The sequence below is a fragment of the Megascapheus bottae genome, chromosome 2 (genome assembly GCF_031878675.1).
Source record: "Megascapheus bottae isolate mThoBot1 chromosome 2, mThoBot2.hap1, whole genome shotgun sequence".
Lineage (NCBI taxonomy): Eukaryota > Metazoa > Chordata > Mammalia > Rodentia > Geomyidae > Megascapheus > Megascapheus bottae.
Genome location: NC_143510.1, coordinates 14,070,895 through 14,098,673, shown reverse-complemented (window position 1 = coordinate 14,098,673; position 27,779 = coordinate 14,070,895). Strand labels below are relative to the sequence as shown.

The 27,779-nt window shown below is 37.7% G+C and overlaps 1 protein-coding gene across 1 annotated transcript in view; it reads right to left on the bottom strand.

The window, feature by feature from the left end:
- Window positions 1-2,516: 2,516 nt before the first annotated feature.
- Window positions 2,517-27,779, bottom strand: part of Appl1 (adaptor protein, phosphotyrosine interacting with PH domain and leucine zipper 1) — a 50,562-nt gene continuing 25,299 nt past the window's right edge. Inside the window, exons 9-22 of the mRNA XM_090320738.1 lie at window positions 27,433-27,515; window positions 26,341-26,499; window positions 24,487-24,675; window positions 22,066-22,108; window positions 19,924-19,980; window positions 19,534-19,625; window positions 18,978-19,157; window positions 14,857-14,909; window positions 13,282-13,456; window positions 13,166-13,202; window positions 11,003-11,149; window positions 10,465-10,515; window positions 8,492-8,581; window positions 2,517-7,592 (exon numbers count right to left, since the gene is read on the bottom strand). Coding sequence (XP_090176864.1) covers window positions 7,446-7,592; window positions 8,492-8,581; window positions 10,465-10,515; window positions 11,003-11,149; window positions 13,166-13,202; window positions 13,282-13,456; window positions 14,857-14,909; window positions 18,978-19,157; window positions 19,534-19,625; window positions 19,924-19,980; window positions 22,066-22,108; window positions 24,487-24,675; window positions 26,341-26,499; window positions 27,433-27,515 — 1,503 coding nt within the window. The 3' untranslated portion in view covers window positions 2,517-7,445. The remainder of the gene's footprint in view (window positions 7,593-8,491; window positions 8,582-10,464; window positions 10,516-11,002; window positions 11,150-13,165; window positions 13,203-13,281; window positions 13,457-14,856; window positions 14,910-18,977; window positions 19,158-19,533; window positions 19,626-19,923; window positions 19,981-22,065; window positions 22,109-24,486; window positions 24,676-26,340; window positions 26,500-27,432; window positions 27,516-27,779) is intronic.

Genomic DNA, 27,779 nt, shown 5'->3' with positions numbered 1-27,779 from the left:
TCTAACCATAACTCTGACCCATCCATATTACTAAATCTAAACTCTAATGAAATCCTAAACCTACAGCCTTACAACAAACCCTGCAAGTAGCCAAAGCTCAATCTCTAACTCTAATCCTAACCATAATCACATCCCTAATCTTTTCCTATCTTAACCCTATACCTAACCTTAATCATAAACCTTAAAATCAAGTACAATTATAATTGTAGATTGAACCCTAACCCTGTGTCTTAGTCTAATCCTAATTCTAACCATCTTTAAAACTAAATCTAGGGGCCAGGAGTGTGGCCTAGTAGTAGAGTGCTTGCCTAGCTAGCATGCTCAAAGCCCTGGGTTTGATCCCTTGGTACTACATACACAGAAAAAGGCAGAATTGGTGCTGTGGCCAAGTGGTAGAGCACTTGCCTTGAGAAAGCTTAAGGACAGTGCCCAGCCCAGGCCCTGAGTTCAGGCTCCAGAACTGGCAAAAAACATAAACAAACCAAAAAACACCTAAATCTAACAGTATCATAACTGTTCCTAATGTTAGACCTAACACTAACCATAACTCTAACTTTAACCATAATTTACAATAACCCTTTGTATCCTTAAACCTAAATCTAACCACAACCATAACCCAACACTTGATCTACAACCCCCCTAAACATAACCATAACCCTAAGCCAACCAGGCCCAGAACCATAATCCTAAACATAATATTAAACCTAACTCTAATCTACAAAACCCTAAACCTAATCCTTATTCTAAAACCTAGCACTAACTCTAAATATGAATCTAAACATAAAAGTAACTAAGACTATTCCTAACCTTATTTTATCTTGGTATGAATTATCATCTCAGGACTTGGTAAAAAGAGAGTTTCTCATTAGTGTTTAGAGTTATCACCTAATACTTGTTTAATATTTTGCTGCCAGCCTATGTTCATTAACCATTGATTCTTCTCAAAAATTCACAAAGACACTAGAACTCTGAACTCAATGATTCGGAGCTTCACCTGGTAAAGTTAGGATTGCTTTAAACCTTTCTATGCTAAAATGTGGAGTCTAGTCTTTACAAATGAATAACAGAAATGTCAAAACAGGTTGTTTGAGGATTTCAGTATGTAGAAGGGGAAAAGGAAAAGGTAAATAAGGTCGAAGTGTTTTATATCCATCTATGAATACAGGAGTAGGAAACCTGCTACAATTTTTTCAAGGAGAGGAGGAATAGAATAGACATGATATGCATGATACACGTGAAGGAGTATCTCAGATAACATATGCTAATAAAAGTAAAAAAGAAATGTTAGGGAAAATGGAAAGGAAACAGATAGGTATTACATGATGCAGTCAATAAGAAGGCAAAACATGGATTGATACTACCTAAGGTGACTGCCGATGGCAATGTGGGTGTGGACTGGGTTAACCAAGATAGTGCGAAGTATTCTGACCACAGAAATACTATTTGTGTGAGTAAATATAGATGTTTTGAAATGTGTTATTACTCCTTTCATGTTCTATGCTTGTCTAACACGTCAGAGAAGTCAATTTCTACCTATTCTTGTAGATTGAAAAGGGAGAAAAGTGAACATATTAGAAGACAAAAAGTACCATCTATCTCTTGTAGGAAAAGAGATGAGTGTATGTGGTTGGAACAGTGCTATTGGTTACTACAATTATTTGGAGTTTCTGTGGCTCAAGAAGTGAATAAGTTTTATGTGAACAAGAATGGACTCTGATAGCTTTCTTAATGGCGTATCTACTCAGGCTGAACTGAGTATGTCTCACAATTGGTTGGTTACATTTATTTTTCTGGTAAGAAGACTGAAAGAACTCTTTTTCAGGTTTTCAGGTTTGGGAGTGAGGCAGCTCTTATTCTGTAGCTCCCACCTGTAAGCATGAGTCTTCAGGCTCACTGTGTTGATGAAGAGCTTGGTTCACATGTCCCTGGATCCAGGATGGACTGGACTCTCCAAACTCTCCTCACCTCGAGTACCTAGAATGTCAGGTTCTGTTTTCAGTTTATAACAATTTAAGGAACCATTAGATCTATCTGGATCACACTTACATACAATGACCTCCAATTCTTTGGATGGCTTATGTGAGGGTCAGTGGGCCTTTGTTAGTTAGGTTATCTGAAACAAGCACTTGGATGGAAAATGATGAAAGCAACAAGGGAGGGAGCACTGAGCACTGACAGAGGCCCCCATGAGACAGTTGAGAGCTCAGCATCAGACAAGAAGTGCTGGAGCTGGTGGTCCATGAGGGCATCATTTTGGGTTCATTCCTTATAAAATCATTAAAGTGAACCTCTGTATGAAGGGTATATACCTTGGAGTGGTCAGTTTTCTACAAGCAACAGCATTTTTCAGTGAGCATGGTGCAATGGAAGCCATATGATTTCTGACAGAGATTCATAGCAGTGTAGACTACTTCAGTAAGCAGACTTAAGAGGACTACTTTTAAAGTTTTGTTCATTAAAATAATTTCAATACTAGCTGAACATGAAGTTTTTATTTTTTAAATCAAATTGTGTGCAGATAAGCAAGTGGTAGATTATATGTATGGCCATATACAAATATATTTAGAATATACATGCACTTAGATAAATTACATAATTCTAAAGTTAATTGTGTCCACTTCCTTGACTTAAGTGTATATACATTTTGATAAATTCAAAATAAATTAGAACACAAAACTCTCAGTATAAGTTACTTCAGCTTCAGTACACAATGACATGCCCCTTTAAGTTATAAGGAATTGCTTCAAGTAGGACTTATTTGTAACACTCTAGGGTAATTCCTGAAATCTCTTTCTTTTGCTTAATAAGAAAAAAAAATCACTAATGACAAATTAGGTTGCTTCTATAAGAAACTTTTCTCAGTAAATGACTTTTTTCACACACTAGCTGTTGTGGAATTGAAATGGGGCAAAATGTGTAATTATAGTGTTTTAACAAATTAAAAACATTTGAAATTACTTGAAGAAATAAAGTTTGAAGTACATATCAAAAATTTCATACAGAAAGATTTACAAAAATCATAGACTTTATTATACATTTTTAAAAATCTTCTAACAATGTATTTCTTGAAGCCTTGTCAACAAACATCTACTTTGACAAAATGAAAATATAAGTTTTCTGCCCTACATGTATATCATGATCACATAAAAATGAGTTCTAACAGAAATGTTGCATGATTTGTAACTGTGCATTGCATGATTAATGTCAGTGAAATTAACTAATTCAGTTACATTACAAAGTCACCAAATATACAAAGTAATTTTTACACATTAATTGCAATTTACTCTTCAGTTTTCATATTAACTAAAGCAAATTACTTACAAGTATTGCCACAAGAAACTGGTTGAAAGGATAGGGTTCAAGTTTCAAATTTTGGTATTATTAATATAAAACAAAAATCTCACAAAATAATAAATCAACCTTGTAAGCTTGCTAAAAGTGAAATGAAAGGTTTTCTTGCTATAACTGTTTAAGTTTTTAAATATTTAAAGCATAAATTGAATACTAAGAGATTGTTACTAAAAATCAACACTGTATTTTCATTTAATTCAGATGGTAGTAAAAGCACTCATGAGTGCTTTTACTACACAAAATTATGTTACCTAAGAGGTTCATATCCTATTGTACTTTTCCCAAGAACAAAGAAAAATAATTTTATCATCCCTAAATTCGTAGAGTCTGAGAATTCCTTTGAAATTAAACATGAAGTACTTACCAAGGATTTGGCAAGCTGGGAGGCCAGTGGCTTACAACTATAATCCTGGCTACTGAGGAGGCTTAGATTTGAGGATCATGGTTCAAAACCAACCCCAGTAGAAAAGTCTAAAACTCTTATCTCCAATTAACCAGCAAAAACCCAGAAGTAGAGCTTTGGCTCAAGTGGAAGACTACTAACCGAGGAAAAAAAAAAAAAAGTGAAAGGATAGTGCCCAGGTCCTGAGTTCAAGCCCCAGTACTGGAACCAAGCAAAAAACAAAACTTGGCAAAGTTGAGCTTCAGGGATTCCATTCAAGGTAAAAGATTCAGTCCCTGGTTACCACCTAAGTTTTCAAAATTCTACAAAAATGCAGGAATAAATTATTTCCTATCTATTAACTCAATTGCCATACCTACCTAAGTACTTTCATTAGTGAACACATTGGTAGCAGAATACACAGATGAAGGTTTAATTTCTGTCCTTTTAAGAAAAAAGTTTTGGACCAGTCATCAGCAGCTCACATCTATGATACTAGCTACTCAGGAGGCTGAGATCTGAGGATTGTGGTTCAAGGCCAGCCCAGGCAGAAAAATCCCCCACAACACTCTCATCTCTAATAAACTACCCAGAAAAAGACAGAAGTACTCGGAGAGGTGGCTCACGCCTGTTAATCCTAGCTATTCAGGAGGCTGAGATCTGAGGATCTTGGTTCAAAGCCAGCCCCAGGCACTAAAGACCTTGAGACTTACCTGCAATTAACCACTAGAAAACCAGAAGTGGCTCTGTGGCTCAAGGAGAGTAGGGTGGTAGTCTTGAGCTGAAGACCTCAGGGACACTACCCAGGTCCTGAGTTCAAGTCCCACAATTGACCAAAAAAATTTCAAAAATTACCATCAAAGCATCCCAGCCAAAGGTAGGATCTGAGAAGAGGGTGTACTAGAATAAGATCACTTCTATATTTATGGAAAAACTCACTGACTGGCAGCCTTCTTTAAAGAAAAGGGAAATCAGGAAGTGGCACTGTGGCTCAAGGGGTAGGGCAGTAGCCTTGAGTTAAAAGAGCTCTGGGACAGCGCCCAAGCCCACAGCTCAAGTCATAGGACCAACAACCAAAGGTGGGGAGGGGGAGAGGAGAGAAATAAGAAATCTTATTAGTTGCTACTGGAGCCGGAGCAAGCAGTACTACTGGATCTGGGCGTGGTGGCTCAGGCCTATAATCCTACTCAGGAGGCTGAGATCTGAGGATCTTGATTCAAAACCAGGGCATTAAATAACATGAGACTCATCTCCAATTAACCACTAGAAAAGTGGAAGTGGCACTATGACTCAAGGGGTAGGGTGGTAGCCTTGAGCTAAAGAGCTCAGGGACAGCACTCAGGCCCAGGGTTCAAGCCCCTAGACCAACCAAAAAAAAAAAAATTGCTATTGACATGTCTGAAGAAATGAACTCAGAGCTGAGAGCATGGCCTAGTGATAGACTGCTTGCCTAGAATGCCCAAAGCCCTGGGTTCTATTCCTCCAAAGCACATACACATAAAAAGCCAAAAGTGGTGCCATGGTGTTCGTGCGGTAGAGCACTAGCTTTGAGAATGCCCAAGGACAGCGCCCAGGCCCTGAGTTCAAGCCACACGACTGGCAGAAAGAAAGAGGAAGGAAGGAAGAAATAGAATTCATTCATACAGTTTAACTGTAACAGAAGTTGAGTGAGCTAAATTGTTTACTCTATCTGACATCAGAATGCATTTTGATCTAACCTATAGACATTAAGTATATTGTTTGGGAATTCTTATGAAATATGACTTAAAAGGAACTACAAGTCTGTATAGTATAACTCAGCCACCCTTGACCATAGCCTGAACAACTACACGGCGTGACGTATTCTGCTAGCACCAGCCAAGTAAAACTCTTCCTGATGATCACTGTCCTTGCAGGCCAAAAGATTTCATCTGAACTAAGTGAGGTGACATATAAAGACAAGATCTACTGAAACAGAGCCTCTAAAAGGTCTCAAAATAGGATTTGCCATACAGACCATAGAATAATATCAACTTCAATAAAAGGGAGGATGGATTTCTGTGAAAACATTCCCTTTTGGTAAACACAAAATAAGCTTTTAATTTAAAAGTATTTTTTAAATTTCTACTTGTTTACTATATGTTTTGATAACATAAGGCTTCAGAAATAGTTAATAATCATTACCCCATTGGACACATGGATAAAAATAATGCAAGATCCTATATATATATTTATAATCATCCCTCTCCTACACAAACAATATATACACAATGTGAAACAACAGAGTTAAATTTTGAGAACTAAAATAAATGTTATTTCTAACTTAAAACTATGAGGCAAAAACTTCATATCCCTTGGAAAATTAGTCAGAGTTGTTAGCCTCATAACTATGTAAAATATTTTACTCAAAATATTTAATGTGTGTATGTATGTATACATATATATGTTCACACATATATAAACACATACACACACATTTTTTCATAAACCTTTCCACGTAGAACACATAAACATAATTTCTATCAGCAACATTTAAAAAGGAATCGAGCTTTGACATACAAGACAGGCAGAAGAGAAACGACATTTCAACCTTGGCACAGGTTAATATCATTTCTTGGTCAGCCTGGCCTATACTGTATCAGGCATTCAATTTCTTTTTAATCTTTCGTGAAATTAGACCTTTTAACTCCTTTGAAAATTACATTTACAATAATTAGTGCAAATTATTCTATGCTCATAAATTACTGATTTCCCTTTGTGGATATAAAGTGGTGATTCGATACATTATCAAAACATGGATTATGAAAATACTGGAATATCAATTTGAGATTTAAAAGATTACATTTTCTACACTAAACTGCAGTTTTACCTTAAGCAGCAAACATGTTAAAAGAACTTCATTTGAAATGTCACTTGATTATCAGTAAAAATTATTTTGCACGATGTAAAAAATACAAAGTCTCATCCTGTAATGATATCTTTATATGTCAATCCTTATCTAAACTGCATTTGAACAACAAACAAAAAATCCTTAAGCAATTAAGACTCTGTAGTCACCACCTAAAAAACTAAGAACATGGTAACAAAACGTCAAGGGCTACGTCAAGCTTAAGCTTCTTTCCTGCAGGTTCTGGCATAGGACATCAGAAAAATGGGTGCAATCCAAGAAGGCACTCTGAAATCAATAGAACTATTTGTCCTAACAGAAAACTTACTTACGGTTTTAAACTTCCTAAAACCTCTGTCCTAATGATTTTATACAAATTATGATTTATAGTTAATGCTGTTAAAATATCTGAATCTGTAGAATTCTTTATGACAACATTTTAAACACATTGAGTTAAAATGTTTCCTCACTAGTAAATGTTCCTAATGAAAGGAAGGGAAGAGAATAGCCATAAATATATGAACCCGATACAGCCAATTAAAATGCAAGATAAAATGTTCACAATTTGAAAGGAAAAAAAAAATGCTTCACTGTAATTCCTCAGCAATCTACCTCAGGGATGTAAGCATCTTTTCTGTAGACATGTTGAATTTAATGTTAATGCACAGCATATTTCTTACAGATAAAAAAATCATGTAAACCTAAGTTATCAAGTTCAGTGTTTTTTAAAATGAAGGTAAAACAAGCAAATATAAAGTTTAGTCTCCGTGAAATATCAACACAGTGTTACCTCATGCCATTTCACCACCGATATCGCTGGTGGTGAATCAAAACGCAAGACCAAGTTTATGCTTCTGACTCTTTCTTCTTCCCTTCTTCTCCCAAATCACTCTCTTCTGACTGGCTACTACTAAGGACAACGAACTGTCCCTCAGTATTGGCTTGGTTTGGTCGACTGGAAGCAGCTATCAACCGACTTTGTTCTTCTAAGTCCTAATGACAGAAGACACTTAAGATCACTGTCTGCAGTCACACAGAAAATTTGCAGCTAAAATACATGCTGGAGAGCAACTTAACCATAAACAGGTATGCATAATTCTGGCAACTTGAAACCAAACCAATTTTGACAAATTTTGGTATCATTCTCAAAGTCTTAGAAAAGCCAACATTTAAACTAAAATCTTTTTCTTTTTTTCCTAGGCTGTTATTTTCCTTCCCTATAAGCTTTGTAATGACCTCCAGATCATCTTTCCCATCCTTGTACAATACACTTTGCTATATCAGATGTCACTTCTCCCTCAAGTTAAGCCTATAAAAGACCTGTCTAATGTCATCTGCACCATTTCCCTTTCATTCTCTTTAAATCCAATCCAACACCAATTCTTAAAAGATCTCATCGAATCTACCACAGCTGTATCCTCCTTTCTATTCCTATTGGCAATGTCACCTCTCATAATTTCAGGGATCAATATTTGGCTTTGAAAACTGGATAGCTTAATAATTGCTTCCTTTTATAGGTTTGATCTCCAATACATGCATACACACACACACACATATAGTGAGTTTACATTCAGGAAATATTCCTATTTATTTTCCCTTTTGAGAGCAATATGGCTTTTAGCATTAGCAATTAAGTCTATACAGCCTCTCAAAAGAACTACTTGGACAAATACAACCTTCCATAGATTATGGAAGCTCTGGTATGTGCGACACAGGACATCACCCTGTGTCAATACACCTGTCATAATAACTTTTCTGCTATGCTATGGATCAATCTGGTTATGAAGAGGCTGAGAAAGCAGAAAGCTTCATTTGGAGCTCAAATCTGAAAGACAGTGAAATCCTGTCAAGCACCACAAAAAGAGAAGATTCAAATATTAAGGTATGCATACCTTTTCAATCTGCTTTTGTTTACTGAGCTCTTTCTGTTGCTTCTCTTTTACTCTCTCTATTTCTTTTTGCTTCTCAGATGCCCTCCGATCCTAAATAACAAATGAATAATATTAATGAATTAAATATAAAAGGACTTTAGGAAGCAGAGCTGTGGCTCAAGTAGGGCAGTAGTTTTGAGCTGAAGAACTCAAGAGACAATGATCATCTCAGAGTTCAAGCCCCACTACCAACAACAAAAAAAAGCAAAACAAAACAACAACAACAACAAAAACTTTACATTTTAATGTTTTAATTTTTGTTTTTCGTTGTGGAGCTTGAACTCTGGGACTGGGTGCTGTTTCTAAGCTCTTCAGCACAAAGCTACCACACTACCCTTTGAGCCACAGCACCACTTCGGGTTTTTTTTCTTTTCTTTTTTTGGTGGGTTGTAGGGCTTGAACTCTGCGCCTGGGCAGTATCCCTGAGCTCTTCAGCTCAAGGCTACCACCCTACCCCTTGAGCCACAGTGCCACTTCCAGTTTTCTAGTGGTTAATTGGAGATAAGAGTCTCACCAACTTTAGTGCCCAGGCTGGCTTTGAACCACAATCCTCAGATCTCAGCTTCCTGAGTAGCTAGGATTACAGGTATGAGCCACAGTGCCCGACATGTTTTAATTTTAATTACATTAATTGCAACCTTTCCATTTTTGACACTTATACTGAAAAGGTTCACCAATAATTTTCATTTTTGGAAAGACATTTTAAGTACTGAAAAGGAGGATATAACTAGTTTCCTAACATAACAACAGAGCTTCAAATAAAGGATAACTTCCTGAAGAAGCCCCTGCTCTTCCTCTTCCTGTAAGCGGCCTGAGATGACCTGTGAAAATGGTTCGCTACTCTCTAGACCCAGAAAACCCCACAAAATCATGCAAGTCAAGAGGCTCAAATCTTCATGTTCACTTTAAGAACACCAGAGAAATAGCCCAGGCCATCAAGGGTATGCATATCTGGAAAGCTACAAAGTATTTGAAAGACGTAACATTAAAGAAGCAGTGTGTGCCATTTCCGCGTTACAATGGTGGAGTTGGCAGGTGTGCCCAGGCCAAACAGTGGGGATGGACACAGGGTCGGTGGCCCAAAAAGAGTGCTGAGTTTCTGCTGCACATGCTTAAGAATGCAGAGAGCAATGCTGAACTGAAGGGTTTAGATGTAGACTCCCTGGTCATTGAACACATCCAGGTGAACAAAGCACCCAAGATGCGCCGCTGAACTTATAGAGCCCATGGTAGGATTAACCCATACATGAGCTCCCTGTGCCACATTGAGATGATCCTTACTGAGAAGGAGCAAATTGTTCCTAAACCAGAAGAGGAAGTTGCACAGAAGAAAAAGGTATCCCAAAAGAAACTGAAGAAACAAAAACTTATGGCACGAGAATAAATTTAGCATAAAATAAATGCAAATAAATGAATGTTGGTTTCATTATTAAAAAAAAAAAAGATAACTTCCTGGAATTTTAGCTACTCAGCAGGATGAGATCTGAGGACTGTGGTTCAAAGCCAATCTGGGCAGAGAAATCCATGAGATACTTATCTGCAATTAACTACTACAAAAGCCAGAAGTAAAACTGTAGCTCAAATAAAAAGAGCACTAGCCTTGGGGGGTGAGGGGAGGGAGAGACAGTATCTAGGCCCTGAATTTAAGCCCCAGGAACAGCACAAAATATAAAATGAGTAAAAGCTGATTAAAAGATGCTTCAATCCCAGAAAACAAGCCTCTGTGTATTTACTTTCTGAGTCTGTGAACCTGCACTTGTATCCTCTTCCTTGTGTATACTTCCTTCACATACCTGCTTCTCACTATCTCAAACTAGTTTATTCAATAGTAGAGCTTGCAAAGGTTGAGGGCAGCAGCTACTGATTCTAAATGCCATATGCATCTAGGACTAATCTTGCTTAGTAATCTTATTTACTTGCTAATGTATTCTTACCAGTTCAGCATGCAAAGCTATCTGTTTTGCCAGTCCAACAGCATCACAAATCTAAGAAAGGAAAACAGTATATAAAACTCAAGGCAGTTTTCACATCTAAAACCACAACTTCAAGTATCCAAACTGCTGAAACACCAACTTCATAACTGAACATAACACAAGGCTTCAAACAAAAGCTAACTCAGAGATGCTCCAATCCCAGAAACCAGGCCTCCGTGTATTTTCTTTGGGTTCTGTCCTGGCTCTTACCTCCTTCATGTATACCACTTCTCATTATCTCATATTCACTACTGAGATAGATAGATAGGCCTGCAAAGAATGAAGGAAACAGCTGCTGATGTTGCTCTAAGCTAATCACACTTGAAGATAACTGATTATGGGAATACATTTTATTCCCAGGATTAATTAGTTATCCTTACTTCTCTTCAGAGCAACATGCTTTTGCCAAGCAGTCCAATGGGACAAGTGGAAACTTCTTCTAGAAATATTAGTAAAATCTGTAACTATGACAATAAGAACATTTTAAAAAATGAAATACCTTTTCTCCCTCATTGTTTGATTCGAATATATAGCAGACTGAAGACAGATTACTTTCACTCCTCCCTCCTGATGTCCGAAGGACAAATCCAAAAAGCCGTTTATTTTCCTGGTGGGTAGCATACAAAACTACGAAGGGCAATGGAAACTGCCATAAAGAATATTATAAAGTCAATACAAGATAATCCAAATTATTACAGTAGCACTATTATATGACATGTTCAGATGCTAAATTCTTTAAATATCACAAACAATTGTAAAGCCAACTTTTGTGTGTATGTGCTGGTTCAAGGGGTTAGGTCAGGATCTGGGCACTGACCCTAAGCTTTTTTTTTTTTATCAAGGCTAGCGCTCTACCATTTGAGCCACAGCTCCACTTCCAGCTGACTGAAGATAAAGTCTCATGAACTCTCCTCCCAGTCTGTCTTCAAATCATGATCCTCAGATATCAGCTGCCAGAGTAGCTGGCTAGGATTATGAGGATTACAGATGTAAGCCACCAGCATTTGGCAAAAGCCTTTTTTTTGCTAGCCCTGGGCTTGAACTCAGGGCCTGAGCACTGTCCTTGGGCTTTCTCAAAGCCAGCACTCTACCACTTGAGCCACAGCACTGCTTCCAGATTTTTCTGTGTATGTGGTATTGAGGAATCAAACCCAGGGCCAGGGCCAGGGCCATGCTAGGAAAGCACTCTTCCACTCCCACTAAGCCACACTCCCAGCCTCCCCTTTTTTAAATCAATATAAGAACAAATAATGTAATATTTGGACTGGATTACCAGGGAGAGCAGAGGCTATTAAATGCTCAATTTTATTAATCATTAACATATTTAGAAAAATAGAATGCAATATCAAAAAAATTTTATTTAAAAACTACACTATGTATTAATCACTACAAGTAAAAATGCACTTGTTAGCTCAAAAACATGTAATGGCAAAATAAACTCAATCTTACTCATTTTTAAATTCCATAATATATGACAAATGCTTTTGAAATAAAGAATATTAAGTATCATTATCATAGCATACTATAGTAATTCTTTTAAGTTACCCAGATCATTCAGCTCAATTGGTATTTTTGTTTTAGTGGGTCATGGGGCTTGAATTCAGTGGCCTGGGTGCTGTCCCTGAGCTCTTTAGCTCGACTACCACCCTACCATTGAGCCAAGCCCCACTTCCTGTTTTCTAGAGATTAACTGGAGATAAGAGTGTCAGGTTCTTTCATGCCTGGGCTGGCTTTGAACTTTGATCCTCACATCTCAACCTCCAGAGTAACTAGGATTACTGGCATGAGCCACTGTGCCCAGCTTCAACTGGTATTTTTTTTAAGTAATTGCAAACTTAAAAAAAAAATACTACATGGGCCCGGGAGATTGGCCTAGGGGTAGAGTGCTTGCCTAGCATGCACAAAGACTCGGGTTCGATTCCTCGGTATCACATACATAGCAAAAAGCCAGAAGTGGTGTTGTGGCTCAAGTGGTAGAGCTCTAGCCTTGAGAAAATCCAGGGACAGTGCTCAGGCCCTGAGCCCAAGCCCAGGACTGGCATAAAAAAAAAAAAATACTACAATAGTATAAAGAATTCTTTTACTCAGATTGAAACATTAGTTATTAGTTATTAGCTACTGCTAGCTGAACTTAGGGCCTTCATTTTTTCATAACTTGAATAGCAAGCAGGAATACAGGCATTAGCCACCAGTGTCCAGCCCAATTACCTTTCTTGAAAATGGCCATAGACAAATATCATGTAACCCTTTTATTAATTACAATAAAAAATATTTAAAAAAAAGAAAATAGGGGCCGGGAGTTTGGCCTAGTGGTTAAAGTGCTTGCCTACCATGCATGAAGACCCGGGTTCGATTCCTTGGTACCACATACATAGAAAAAAGCCAGAAGTGGTGCTGAGGCTCAAGTGGTAGAGTGATAGCCTTGAGAAAGTCCAAGGACAGTGCTTAGGCCCTGAGCTCAAGCCCAGGACTGGCAAAAAATAAATAAATAAATAAATAAATAAATAAAAAAGAAAATAGCCATAGATTGAATTCTAAAAGTCTGAAGACTAACCATAACTAATACTATCACATGTGAATACACAAGATGAGAATTATTATTCAAGTAAAATGTATGTTGATGCAAAAAGGAAATTAAAATTCTCTATCATGCAACACTCACCGTGAGTCTTGTAACTTGTGTCTGTGGATCAATTAACCTACAATAATAATTAGAAATAGGCTGAAACCATGTAAACATTTTTCTACAAGTTTCTGGTGAGATGAGTTACTACTTACTTTAAACAGTCACAAGTGACTAATAAATGTGATTCTGTCATACGAAAAATGTTATGGATGGCCCGAGCAGCTAAGATCTGGCGCATTGTTTCATAAACGACATCTGGGTGATCATCTGACTTCACCTCCATAGAACCAAGGAAACGAACAATAAATAACTGATGCAGAATAGAGTCTGTAACACAACAAAACACAATAGGCATTTTAGACTCTACATTTTTTTCATATGAATATACAGCCTCCTTTTGAATATTCTACCAATAAACAACAAAAAGAGGTATTTTTTTAAAAAAGATTTGAAGCCCCCCCCCCAAAAAAAGAGGTATTTAGAAATAACTTCTTACTACAATATTCGAGTTACAGAAAAATTAAGGACTTAGGCCAGGAGCTGGTGGCTCACACCTCTACTACTACTCAGGAGGCTAAGATCTGTGGATCATGGTTCAAAGCCAGCCCAAGCATGAAAGTCTGGACTCTTATCTACAATTAATCACCAGAAAACTGGAAGTGGTGTTGGTTGTGGCTCAAAGTGGTACAGTGCTAGCCTTGAACTGAAGAGCTCAGGGCAGAGTCCAGGCCCAGAGTTCAAGCCCCATGACCCACCCCCAAAGAAAAGCAAAAAGAAAAATTTAGGACTCAGATTCAAAGAGCAATAACTAATAACTAACACTTTAAACTGAGCAAAGAGAATTCCTTGTACTATTAAAGCATTTTGTTTTTTACTTTGAAATAACTTTTAACTAAGCTGGGTGCCAGTGGTTCATACCTATAGTCCTAGCTACTCAGGAGATCTTAGTCTCTCACAATCTGAGGATTGTGGTTAAAAAAGTCAACCTTAGCAGAAAAGCCTAAGAGATTCTTATCTCCAACTAACCAACAAAAATGGGAAGTAAAAGGTGTGGCTCAAGTGTTAGAGAACCAGCTTTAAGCTGAGTAAGAGAAAGCACTCTGGCCCAAAGTTCAAGCTCCAACACAGGCACAAAAACAGAACAAAACAAAACAAAAACACCCAACTGGAGAAACAAAGAATTTCATTCTCCAGGCCAAATTTGAAGCAGCTGTTCCAAAAAGCTTGAATAATTTGACCACGAGGTATTCTACAATTCTGTTAATAACATCTACAAAATAACCAGGAAAAAGCCAGGCAGGTAGCATAGCTCAAGTAATAGAACACCAGCCTCTCAAGTGCAAGGCCCTGAGTTCAAATCCTAGTACTGGGGGAAGGGGGAGTTAAGGGTAGAGCATACAGCTGGATAGTGTGGCTCATGCTTATAATCCCAACTATGAGGAAGGCAGAGATTGGGGGGAGAGGGGAAATAATGATTTAAAGCAAAAAGTTTCTATCTCAACAAATAAGCAAACCAGTATACCTACAATGCCAGTACTGGTCCTGGGTAAAATATAAGACCTTATCTCAAAAAGTAACAAGTAAAAAAAGGGTTGGGAAGCATGGCAATTAAAAAAAAAAAAGCTACGAGCTGCCCCCGACCCCAAATGAAAACCTGAGCATAGCAAATGAAAAATCTTGTGGCTTCCTGAGTAGCTCTAAAATATAATAGTATACATATGTTATACCTTCTGTTTCAGATTTTGTACTTCCTCCTGATTCACCAAATGGATTTGTACGCCTGAAAATTTCCAAAAAAAAAAAAATAAGTTATCAGTTACTATGAGGCATAATGGAGCTAGTATTGAAAATAGAATTTAAAACTGTTATAAAACTTCATAAATTCATTTCAAAAAGCTATAAAATATCTCATCCTGTTAAGAAACAATACTGAGTTATGGGGGAAGTTCTATGTTTAGTGCTTTCCAGTGTGAAATTTACATTCCCACCAATGGTAGTAGTGGTCCCCTTTGGCCATATCACCACTAGCACCTATTATTGTTGGGTTTTTTGATAATGGCCATTCTACCTGGGGTGAAGTGAAATCTCAATGCTGTTCTGATTTGCTTTTTTTTTTTTTTGCCCATGATGGAGCTTGAACTCTGGGCACTGTCGCTGAGCTCTTTGGCTCAAGGCTACCACCCCACCCTTTAAGCCTCAGCACCATTTCTAGTGGTTAATTGGAGATAAGAGACTCATGGATTTTAGTGCCCTGGCTGGCTTTGAACTGTAATCCTCAGATCTCAGCCTCCTGAGTAGCTAGGATTACAGGCACCTGGCCTGACTTGCATTTCTTTTATGGCCAGAGATGTTGAACATTTCTTCATGTGTCTATTGGCCATTATTATGTCTGAGAAGTTTCTCAAGTCTTTAGCTCAATTATTAATTAGATTGTTTCTTTGAGGGTTGGAAAGCAGTATGGTAGTTCCTTAATAAACATAGACTTTTCCTATAACCCAGAAATTCCACTCCTGGGCATTTATCCAATAAGCCACAAACATGGCCGCAATAAACATACCAGCACAACCATGTTCACTACAGCATTGTTTACCATAGCCAAGATAAAGAATCAATACTGATGCCCCTCAGTGAACGAATGGATTGAGATGTGATATATATACACAATGAAATTCTATCCTTCCATCAGAAAGAACGATATCGCATCATTTGTAAGGAAATGGAAAGACTCAGAAAAAAATTATATTCAGCAAAGTAAGCCAGGTCCAAAGAAATGCTTCCCTCATTTGTTGTAACTAGAAAATAATCCACAGGTAAACACAGAGGTAACAGACAAAAAAAAATTGCACTTGGACATGATAAGTTATATTGGACTCTAAACATTCATACCATGAGGGGGCCGGAGTTTGGCCTAGTGGTAGAATGCTTGCCTAGCATACATAAAAACCCAGGTTTGATTCCTTGGTACCACATACATAGAAAAAAATCCAGAAGTGATGCTGTGGCTCAAGTGGTAGAGAGCTAGCCTTGAGAAAATCCAAGGACAGTGCTCAGGCCCTGAGTTCAAGCCTCAGGACTGGCACACACACACAAAAATTCACACAGTGAGACCAAAGGAGAACCATTAAAAGAGGACTATTAAAAAAGCCATTGACAGGCCAGGAGTTTGGCCTAGTGGTTAAAGTGCTTGCCTACCATGCATGAAGACCCGGGTTCGATTCCTCGGTACCACATATATAGAAAAAAGCTGGAAGTGGTGCTGAGGCACAAGTGGTAGAGCTCTAGCCTTGAGAAAACCCAAGGACAGTGCTCAGACCCTGAGCTCAAGCCCATGACTGGCAAAAAAAAAAAAAAAAAAAAAAAAAAGCCATTAACATGGGGATAGGAAGAGAGAAACCAGGACCAAGACATGAGAAAGGGTATCAATGTTTGTGAAAGTAATGTACCTTCTATCTGGTGAATATAATGTAACCCTTCTATTAATTACAATAAAATATATGAAAAAAAACCACTGACGAAAAGTCAATAGCTATGTGCATGTGATCATATAAAATGATGCTTATCAAAATGAATTCCAAGGAATGGAAACTAAAGGTTTTCTATTATTTTGTTTTCTGTTTCTCTCTCCTTTGTTGCTCTCTTTCATTTCTGTACCCTTTGTCTGTGTGTAAGTTTATCTGTTTGGGGGAGGGCAAGGGGAAACAGAAATGATGGGAGAAGGTGGACAAATGCAGCAGTGATACTCAGTAGATACTATATTATATTAAAAATGAACTACACAACTTATGAGGGAGAGGGTCAAGATGGGAAAACTGGGAGAAGACAAGAGGTGACATTGTTCAAAGAAAGTCACTGTTCACTGACTTACGTTAAGTGTAACCCCTCTGTAACATCATCTTTACAATAACAAGTATTTTATAAGAGAAACGATACAGATGTCCAAATTACTATATGGAATCAGTGTCCTTATACACTGAGTTAACGGGCTAAACCTAATGTTGCTGTAGTCTATTTTACATATTATCTATTTAGGTACTAGCAATGGCAAATACTCTACCACTGAGCTATATCTCAATCTTTTTATTTTTATTTTTTTGAAACAGAAGAACTTATTTGCATTAGAACCTAGAAATATTCATGCTACCAGGCCAGAAAAAGACGGCATTTAGTATCTGAATTACAATTTGTCCACATTTCATTGCTGTCAATACAAAGGACATGCATACAAAAAAGTACCATCTGAGATCATAATCTTGGTCAACTCTATGATTACTCTCATTAAATAAAGTCCATGTCAATTTCTTTAATATTTTAAAATATAATTTTGTAATTTTATTGCTTTTTTGTATTTTATTGTCAGGGTGTCAGAGGGATTACAGTTACGTTCACCAAGTGGTAGAGGTAGTAGGTACATTACTTCTTGAACATTAATACCCTTTCCCATGTTTTACTCCCACTGTCCCTCTCCCCACCCCCCATGTCAATTTTCTTAAAAAAAAAAAAAAGTTTAAATATTCTGTAAGAATTTTACTTTTAGATGTCATTCATGGTTTCGATTCTGGTTTTAAATTTATTTCTTTTGCTTCATTTAATCCCATTCGGGAATCATTTACTATTTTCTTGGTATGCCCCGTTTTTTGGTCAGTCATGGACCTTGAACTCTGGGTCTGGGTACTGTCCCTGAGCTCTGCATTTCAAGGCTACCTCCCTATCCTTGAGCCATAGCCCAACTTCCCATTTCCTAGTGATTAATTGGAGATAAGAGGCTCATGGCTTTGTAGTGCCCGGCTTTGTAGTGCCTGGGCTGGCTTTGAACCCTGATCCTCAGATCTCAGCCTCTTGAGTAGCTAGGATTACAGGCATGAGCCACCATGCCCGGAGATATGTCTTAAGTTTTTTTTTTTTTTAATTTTGTTGTAAAAGTGATATACAGAGGGCTTTTTTTGTTGTTTTTGTTTTTGCCAGTCCTGGGTCTTGAACTCAGGGCCTAGGCACTGTCTCTGAGCTTCTTTTGCTACCACTTGAACCACAGCACCACTTCTGGCTTTTTCTGTGTATGTGGTAGTGAGGAATTGAACCCAGGGCTTCATGCATGCTAGGCAAGCATTCTACCACTAAGTCACATTCCTTGTCCCTAATTCTCCATCTTTATTTTTCTATATGCATCATGTTTGGTTTTTTTAAGCATTTATTATTATTTTGTTGTTAGAGTAATGTATAGAGGAGTTACAGTTACATTGGCGAGGTAGTAGGTATATTACTTCCCACACATTGATGCCCCTTCTCATTTTTTTGTCCCCATTTCCCTCCCCCAAAATCTCATTCTTAATTGCTACATTTTAGAAGACCTAGACAGACTGAAGTTTAGCCACTAGCAACAAATCAACATAATAACCATCTTGAAAAAGTTGAATTTAAATAAGTTGAATTCAAATAATCTAGCATAGAAGAACACTGACTTAGCCACAATCTTAGGTGCTTGAGAAAAATGCCATTTCCAAGGACTAAGAAAAAAATCATTTATGCTTGATCTTACAGAACCGGAGTAGAGACTTCTATAGTCCTTAGTATCACATACACAGAAAAAGCTTGAAGTGTTGCTGTGGCCCAAATGGTAGAGCACTAGCCTTGAGAAAGCTCAAGGACAGTGCCAAGCACTGAGTTCAAGCTCCAGGACTGGCCAAAAACAAAGAAAGAAATAATATCCTAACTCCTTTCCACATACAAAAGACTGAGAAAACCCTATTAAAACGCTAAACATAGCTAATGTACAAGATATGCAAAAGTTGACTCTCAAGTATAGATCACAAATCTTACAAACCACAGTGAAAAGTTGCTGTGCATCACTCACTTGCCTCCCTGGCAAGCTTTTGCTTGGCCAGGCTGATCTTCACACACAGGAGAAATGATGTCAAACTGTATCGGGATGTCGGGGGCAACAAGAGAATCTAGAGACAGGGCAGCCAAATTCATGGATTCAGATCCTAAGGATCCTGAACTGCTTGTCCGAGCTGTGGGTGGCCGAGACTGCCTACACAACAAGGGAAAACAAAAAGCACTAGATCTGTTTTTTGAAAGTGAACATTTAAACTGTGAAAAAATAAACAAAACCTATGCATCTGCCAATAAGACTAAAATGAAATTTCAATAAAAACACAATCCTATATCCTAGCTTTACAAATTTTCTCTCCAATTAAAACCATACATCAATTTATCAAGAGACATAAGAAAAAAATTAAAATCACTTATTTTGTAACTTTAGTGGTAATTTTATCATTTTGAAATTTTGCTTTGATGTTGTTCTGGTAATTATTCAACACTAAAGTAAGTACTGCTAAAGTCAAAGTGCTCCTAATACTTCTAAATAGTCTGCGTTGTTCTTTAAATAACTTTACATGTAAACTCACCCTGCTGGCCGCAGGCTCTCATGCCTTTGCTGGAAGGACGGGGAAGGAGTGACAGCTTCCAGAGCTGACTGATTTACTCGTGCAGCAGTTTCCTAAATTGATTTTTTTAATATAAGAAGTACACATTATTATAATGTTTATAATGTGAGCCACCAGCACCCAGCCCTATATATTTATTTACAAAATTGTGGATATTTTTGGCACTGATGGCTCACATTTGTAATCCTAGCTACTCGAGAGGCTGAGATCTGAGGATCATGTTTCTAGCCCAGGCACTAAAGTCTGTGAGCCTCTTATCTCCAATTAACCACCAGAAAACCCAAAATGGTTCTAAGAAATGATTCAATTAATAAAAGACACATCAATTCTTCTAGTAATATAAAATATTACCTCTGGATTTTCACTTAAGTATATTTGCTTAGATATGTTGTTTATTGTACAAATCCACTGAAAAAGAAAAATAGAAAAATACAATTAATATTTTTTCTAACATAGCTTAACTTAAAAAAAGAATGTTGAATATTCAATTGAAATCAAAGTTTCATTAGAATATAGAAACATAATTTATATGTAACTCATTGTAGGTGACTCACACCTGACTTCCTAGCTAGCTATTCAGGAGGATGAGATCTGAGGATTGAGATTCAAAGCCAGCCCAGGCAGGAAAGCCTATGACACTATTATCTCCAAACAGTCATGAAAAGTCAGAGGTGGAGCTGTGGCTCAGGAGATATGTATGACTCAGGAGATAGAGTGCTAGCCTTTAGCAAAAAAATTCAGTTAATAGCACCAAGTCTTAAGATCAAGCCCCAGATATACACACACACAGAGTAACCTATAATCTTCCTTTTAAAAACATCAATTTGTGAGCCAGGCACCAGTGGCTCATACCTGTAATCCTAGCTACTCAGGAAGCTGAGATCAGATGACTGTAGTTTGGAGCCAGCTTGGGCAGGAAATTCCATGAGACTCTTATCTCCAATAAATTACTCAAAAAAAAAAAAAGCTGGAAGTGGTGCTGTGGCTCAAGTAGTAGAACACTCAATTTGAGCAAAAGAAGTTCACAGATAGTGCCCAGCCCAGAGTTCAAGCCCGAGGACTGGGAAGAAAAATAAAGAAAGAAAGAAGAATCTCATGGGGAAAGGTGTTAGAATAAGGGTCAGAGGTAGAACACATTATTTCTTTAGCATGTGTAAAGTTCTGACTTCAATGTCCAGCACTAAAACAAAAACAAAAAATAAGAAAATATACTATGAACATGCATGTAAGAGATCATTCAGAATGACATGAAAATCTAATTTATTTCACACAGAGAATTAAAAAAAAAAACTACAGCAATCAGTTGGACGCGGTGGCTCACGCCTGTAATCCTAGCTACTCAGGAGACTGAGATCTGAGAATCTCAGCTCAAAGCCAGCCTGCAGTTCAAAGCCAACGTGGGCACTGAAGTCCATGAGACTCTTATCTCCAATTAACCACTAGAATAGGAGAAGTGGGGCTGTGGCTCAAGTGGAGGGTGGTAGCTTTGAGCTGAAGAGCTCAGGGACAACGCCCAGGCAGAGTTCAAGCCCCATGAACAACACACACAAAAAAAAAAAAGAAAAGAAAAAGTATATAGCAATCTTGTTAAATTATGTCTTTATATTACTTAATATCTACCAAACAATACAATCTGAACTCAGATACTATATTAATTCAAAAAATAAAAATAAATATCTTCTTTACTTCTCTTCTTTCCACATAAAATATTGTATCTGTTCCGTATCTTCTGATTCATTCTCAAGAATTTTAGCACCTCTTGGGCCTCCCTGAACTAAGCTAGTACTTTGTTTTAATAAAGTACATAGAAAGCAGAAATACTTGTCTGTCTTCCTCAAGAGACCAAAAGTAAATTTTAATGTTAACTCTTTTCCTTGAGAACTAAATATACATCACTATATAATTTTCTCTTTTACCAATATAATTATAATACTAGTTTAAGAACCTGAAAATAAAGTTATGGTATATTTTCATGGACAAAATATTCCTAAAAACACAGTTTTGGATATAGGTTCTTTTTAATGCCTTACCTTCCAAATTCTGTATACAAGAAGTAAAAATGGAGCCAAAACTAAAAGGCTTGTAAGAAAGAACAGAGACTCCCACATTTTTGCTTTTCTTTCTTTCATTTCCCCAAGATTTTAAGCCTTAGTTGTTTCTTGTTATGCCACGTCTGCTGCCACTAAGTCTGCTGCCACTAAGTTTGTAGTGTAGCAAAGAGTGACTCAAATGTCTGGTAAGAGACTAAGTTAAACTGTCAACTCATGATATTTAAAGCCTGCCAGAAGGCAACAATCACAAGGTCATTGCTGAATTTAAGCCTTTAAGATAACAGGGACACTGAGATCTCTCCAACTGTATCACTCTGAGAAATGTTGCTTAAAAACAGAAAACCTTTTTCCAAAATTTCTAAAATAAACTTACATAGTAAGTCTTGTTCTCAGAAAAATATTTCTAAATATTGCTGAAGAAATAAGCTAAATAAAATCTTACCTCTTCATGGTCTTTTTTACTTTCTGCTTGCAAAATTGATGATCTATAAGACAAAGAATTACAGGTATGGGTCACCATGCCTGGCTTTTTTTTTTTTTTTTTTTTTGTAGGTAATAGGGACTAAATTTAGGACTTCAGGTTTGTTAGGCAGGTTCTCTATCGCTTGAGTCACACCTCCAGACCTTTTTCCTCTGGTTATTTTTTAAATTGTGTCTTTCTCATTTCCATTTGCTGGCCTGGATCTTGATCCTCCTTTTCAAAAAGACTCCTATCATAGGCAGGATGACAAGAGTACACTACAAAGCCCACCTACTGTTGACAGAGGTCTTCTGGCCTTAAATTACAATTTTCCCAATCTCCACTTCCTAAGTAGGTAAGACTACAGGAACAAACCACTGGCACACAGCTGAACTGCTTCAAATAAGTGGATGTAGATCTAAATTATAACATACTTTCAATTATTTTTAAAATGCACTAAAGTCAAATGCTTTGGCAGTTGCCTATAATTCTAACTACACAGAGAGTCTGAAGCAGAACAATCATAAATTAGAGGACAACCTAGACAATTTATCAAAATATTTTCTCATGGGCTGGGAGTTTGGGCTAGTGGTAGAGTGCTTGCCTAGTATGCACTAAGACCCGGGTTTGTGCTATGGCTCAAGTGGTAGGGCTCTAGCCCTGAGAAAGCCCAAGAACAACAGTGCTCAGTCCCCTAGATTGGCCAAAAAAAAAAATCCTTCCTCAATGTAAAATGATTTTTTGTGCTGGTATGGGGGCATGAACTCACAGCGTTGGTGCTTTTTTTATTCAAAACTAGTGATCTACCAATTGAACCACAGCTCCACTATTGGCTTCTTGGTGGTTAACTAGAGATAAAAGCCCCACAGGCTTTGCTGCCTAAGTTGGCTTCAGACCATTATCTTCAGATGTCTGCCTCCTGGGTATCTAAGATTACAGATGTGAGCCACTGGTGCATAGTCAATGCAAGGCTTCTTTTAAGGGCTAGGGCCTTAGCTCTGTGTAAGAATACTTGCCCAGAATCCTCAAAGCGAAGGCTTAGTATCCCTCCCCCAACATCCCCACACCAAAAAAAAAAAAAAAAAATTCAGCTGCGCACACGCACAGTGGCTCACACCTGTAATCCTAGCTATTCAGGAGGCTGAGATCTGAGGATCAAGGTTCAAAGCCAGCCCAGGCACAAGAGGACCTGAGATTCTTACCTCTAATAAACCTCTAGAAAAGGGAAGTGGGTCTTGGCTCAAGGGTAGGGTGGTAGCCTTGAGCTGAAAGTGCACAGGGACAGCGCCCAGGCCCAGGGGTAGGGCTGTAGCTGAAGAGCTCTACAACAATGCCCAGGCCAAGTTCAAGCCCCCCTCCAAAAAAAAATTCAAGTTTCAATTAACAAAAAAAAAATTCATTTTGTTTCTGGTTAATAAAGTTATGGGTATTTTTTTCATATTTTTTATATACATGATTTCTAAAAATGTGTTCTAAGCACTAAAGGTTCTTATTTAATGTAAAGATACTTGAATTTTAAAACACACTATAAGCATTAATGGACAAAATTATCTAAGCACAAGCATTTAATTAACATTTGGAATAACACTATAGTTAGTATATGTTATATGGTGGGCACACTGCATATGCTACAATTTCTAATATAAGAAATTTGTAGCTCCTCTATATTTTTAATGTAGAAAAATGGAGATAAGGATATGACAGATAAATAACTGAGGGACAGCTTGAATTTTACAGGCTCACCACTGACAAACTTCTTGTTCTGCCTTCCACATACTATGCAAGATTTTTAGTGAACAGTTGGGAGTTAATGGGAGATAAAGAATCTCACAGGCTTTCTGTCCAGGCTGGCTTCAAACTACAATCCTCAGATCTCAGCCTGCTGAATAGCCAGGACTACAGGCATGAGCCATTGCCACCCATAGCTTCTTGTAATTTTTTTTGCCAGTCCCAGGACTTGAGCTTAGTGCCTCAGCGCTGTCCTTGGACTTTCTCAAGACTAGAGCTCTACCACTCGAGCCACAGCACCACCGCCAACTTTTTCTATGTATGTGGTACCAAGGAATCAAACCTGGACTTTGTGCATGTTAGGCAAACTCCTGGCCCATTGTACACATTTTTTTCTTTTCTTTTCTTTTCTTTTTTTTTAAGGGGGGGTGGGGCTGGAATTCAGGGCCTTGGGCTCTATCCCTGAGCCTCTGTGCTCAAGGCTAGTGTTTTGCCACTTGAACCACAGCACCACTTCTGGCATTTTCTGTTTATGTGGTACTGAGGAATCGAACCTAGGGCTTCACACATGCTAGCCAAGCATTCCACCACTATGCCATATTCACAACCCCTTCATGGACATTTTAGTAGTTTAAATACTGCAAATTTTATTAATGATAGAAAAAAAATACGAACTTTTTTCCATCAAAAGAAGTGATCTGAAAACAGTATCTCCTATCTTCACAGTCCACAGCCATCACTGAACAGTTGTCTATGTCCATGGTGAGGCCTCCTGCCACATCTCCACGGGCTTGACTCATTAAGTTTCCACCCTGCGTGAAGTAAAACTGTCTATCCCAGGTAGATGACACCAAACCTGTTTTACTAAATGAAGAAAGTACATTGACACTTTAATAAGCACACACCTAAGATAACCTTTATCATCAGTCAAACACAAGATAAAGCATGATACAAAGAACTGACCCACAAAAAAGGCACCAAAGTGCCAACACAATATAAATACCAAGTTTTTCAGCTTCTAAACTGACTATGTATGCTGACTATGTATGTTTCAGAAACAAGGCTGGAAATTATTGAACTACCATTGTTAAAATGATACACCATAAAATACAAAGGAGTGAATTCAAAACAAAATAATCTGGTTTATTCCTACAGCAAAACTACTTCTATCTATCATCAAGTGGAGGATCACATGCAGCTCAGTTGAAGAGCACATGTCTAGTAAGCTCAAGGGTCTGAATTCAATTCCCTATACCATGCAAAAAAAAAAAAAAAAAAAGGCTAGACTATCTATAAATGAAAACTAAACTTCACTCGATGTTGTAATTACATATATTTTAAAGCATATAAACTATAGTTAATAGCATTCACATATTATATGATTTTCATCTGTGTGTGCTGGCACTAGAGCTTGAACTCAGGTACTTGTGTTCTCTCTTGGCATCTTTGCTCAAGGCTGGCTCTCTACTACTTGAGCCAAGTCTCTACTTCTGGCTTTGTTACTATTAGAAATGAGTCCCACAGACTTTTCTACCTGAGTTGGCTTCAAATCATGACCCTCAGATCTCAGCCTTCTAAGTACCAGGATTACAGATGAACGACCAGCATATGGCTGTGATAAGATTTATTTATTGGTTTTGTTACTTTTTTTTTTTTGTGTGTGTGTGTGTGTGTGTGTGTGTGTGTGTGTGTGTAGGGGGGTCATGTGGTTTGAACTCTGGGCCTGGGTGCTATCCCTGAGCTCTTCAGCTCAAGGCTACGACCCTACCCCTGAGTCACAGTGCCATTTCCACTTTTATAGTGGTTAATTGGAGATAAGAGTCTCCCGGTCTGGTCTTTAGTGTCGGAGCTGGCTTTGAACCATGATCCTCAGATCTCAGCCTCCTGAGTAGCTAGGATTACAGGCGTGAACCACTGTGCCCAGCTTGGTCTTGTTACTTTTGTAATTCTAAATTACTCAAGAGATATAAAGTATAACTTTTCGTGTGTGTGTGTCATGGGGCTTGAACCCTGGGCCTGGGCGGTATCCCTGAGCTCTTCAGCTCAAGGCTACTGCCCTACCATTGAGCTAAATCCCACTTCCCTTTTCTAGAGGTTAATTGGAGATAAGAACCTCAGGTCCTTTTGTGCCCGGCTGGCTTTTAACCTTGATCCTCAGATCTCAGCCTCCTTAGTTGCTAGGATTACAGGTATGTCCTTGGGTTTTCTGAAGCCTAGTGTTCTACCACTTGAGCCACAGCACCACTTCCAGCTTTTTGGTGCATGTGGTTCCGAGGAATGGAACCCAGGGAGTGCTAGGCAAGCACTCTACCACTAGGCCCCAAAGTAGAACTTTTCTTTGAAAAATACCTACATACCTCTTTTGTCTACATACTCACATAAATAGTAGCATCAACTAAAAAGGTTCCATCTTTAGTAAAATCAAAGCAATTTGGCACATAATATCAGTTATTACATGTACTTGGCATTACCTTATAAGGTATACAACATATGAAAATATAAAAAAAAAAGTATCAATACTTTTCTTACTTCCTAGCATTAAGGTATCCAGCCTTTCGGGTCAAATTCCTATTAACAGGAAACTTGGTGGGATCTGGATCAGGTACATACAAAGGGTCACTGGCTATTTCCAAGTCCTCTATTGTCTGTTGCATGGTCTCTACATCACTGTCCATTTCCCTGCGAACACTAATAAAGAGAACAGATTATTTACTACCAGGCACAATCAATGAAGAATTCCTTACCAATCACATTATTTGCTTTGTATACATATTTTTTTTAAAGAGAAAACCTGTAATGTAGGTGACTAAATACAAATACATTTTAAATAACGTTAAACTTTAATGGAAAATTAAGACATAAAATTAGATATTTCAATAGTTTAGAAATAACAAATTTAAAAACTAAAGAAACCACTCAGAATGCCTGTATGTAGAATTTTTTTTTCTGTTTGGGTTTTTTTTGCCAGTACTAGGGCTTGAACTCAGGGCCTGACCACTGTCCTTGGGCTTTTCTCAAGGCTAGCACTCTACCACTTGAGTCACAGCACCACTTCTAGTTTTTTCTAAATATGTGGCACCGAGGACTAGAACCTAGGGCTTCATGCATGCTAGGCAAGCATTCTACCACTAGGCCAGACTTCCAGCCCTGTGGAAACATTTTGACACTATACTGTGGTAAAGCACTGTTCCAGCCCTGGGTTCAATCTCCTGCATCAGTCCCACCCCCCTGCCCCCCCCAAATTTTTTAATTAAAATAGAAAAATTGTTTTAGTCCCTCTTAGAAACAAGAATATCAATCTCTCAATCCACTCCCATCATTTAATAGTTTAAGATATAATTTTACTTAATTTTAAAATATAATTTTACTATTACTTGTCTGTTTTATTCAGAAATAAAAGCTAGCTCTCAATCATTAAAATTGCCCTAAGAGGAAATGAAAATCAAAGTTTGCACCAGAGGGGAAAAAGGTAGGGATAAAATAAGGAACCACATAAAGAATAAGGAACACTCTCTTGACAGAAAATACTATTTCGGAAACTAGGCAGTAAATTTCTTTAAAATATGGCATTTATCTATTAACTAATCATTTCATTTTCTATTTTAAGGAAAAAATACTTACTTCTGTACACTTGTTCCAATATTAGCTAAAAATTCTTCTAATTGTTCACTGAGATTTTCAGAACCCATCTTAAAGAAACTTATCTGGGGTAGAGGAGGAATGGAAGGTTTAACGATATAAACACAAATGTACACACACAAAAAAATGTTTAAACTAGAACTATTGTAAGATACAAAGTTAAGGTAGTATTGCTTTTTTCCTTTAAAGGTATTCTTCCATTCGTGTAACAATAGGTTGCAATATGCAGTACCTACTTGGATATGCAGCCACTGAGAGAACTAGAATTAAATTCTACTTTCTACCTTGACATATGATTTTATTTGGCTTGCCTTCTGAGTCTTGCCATG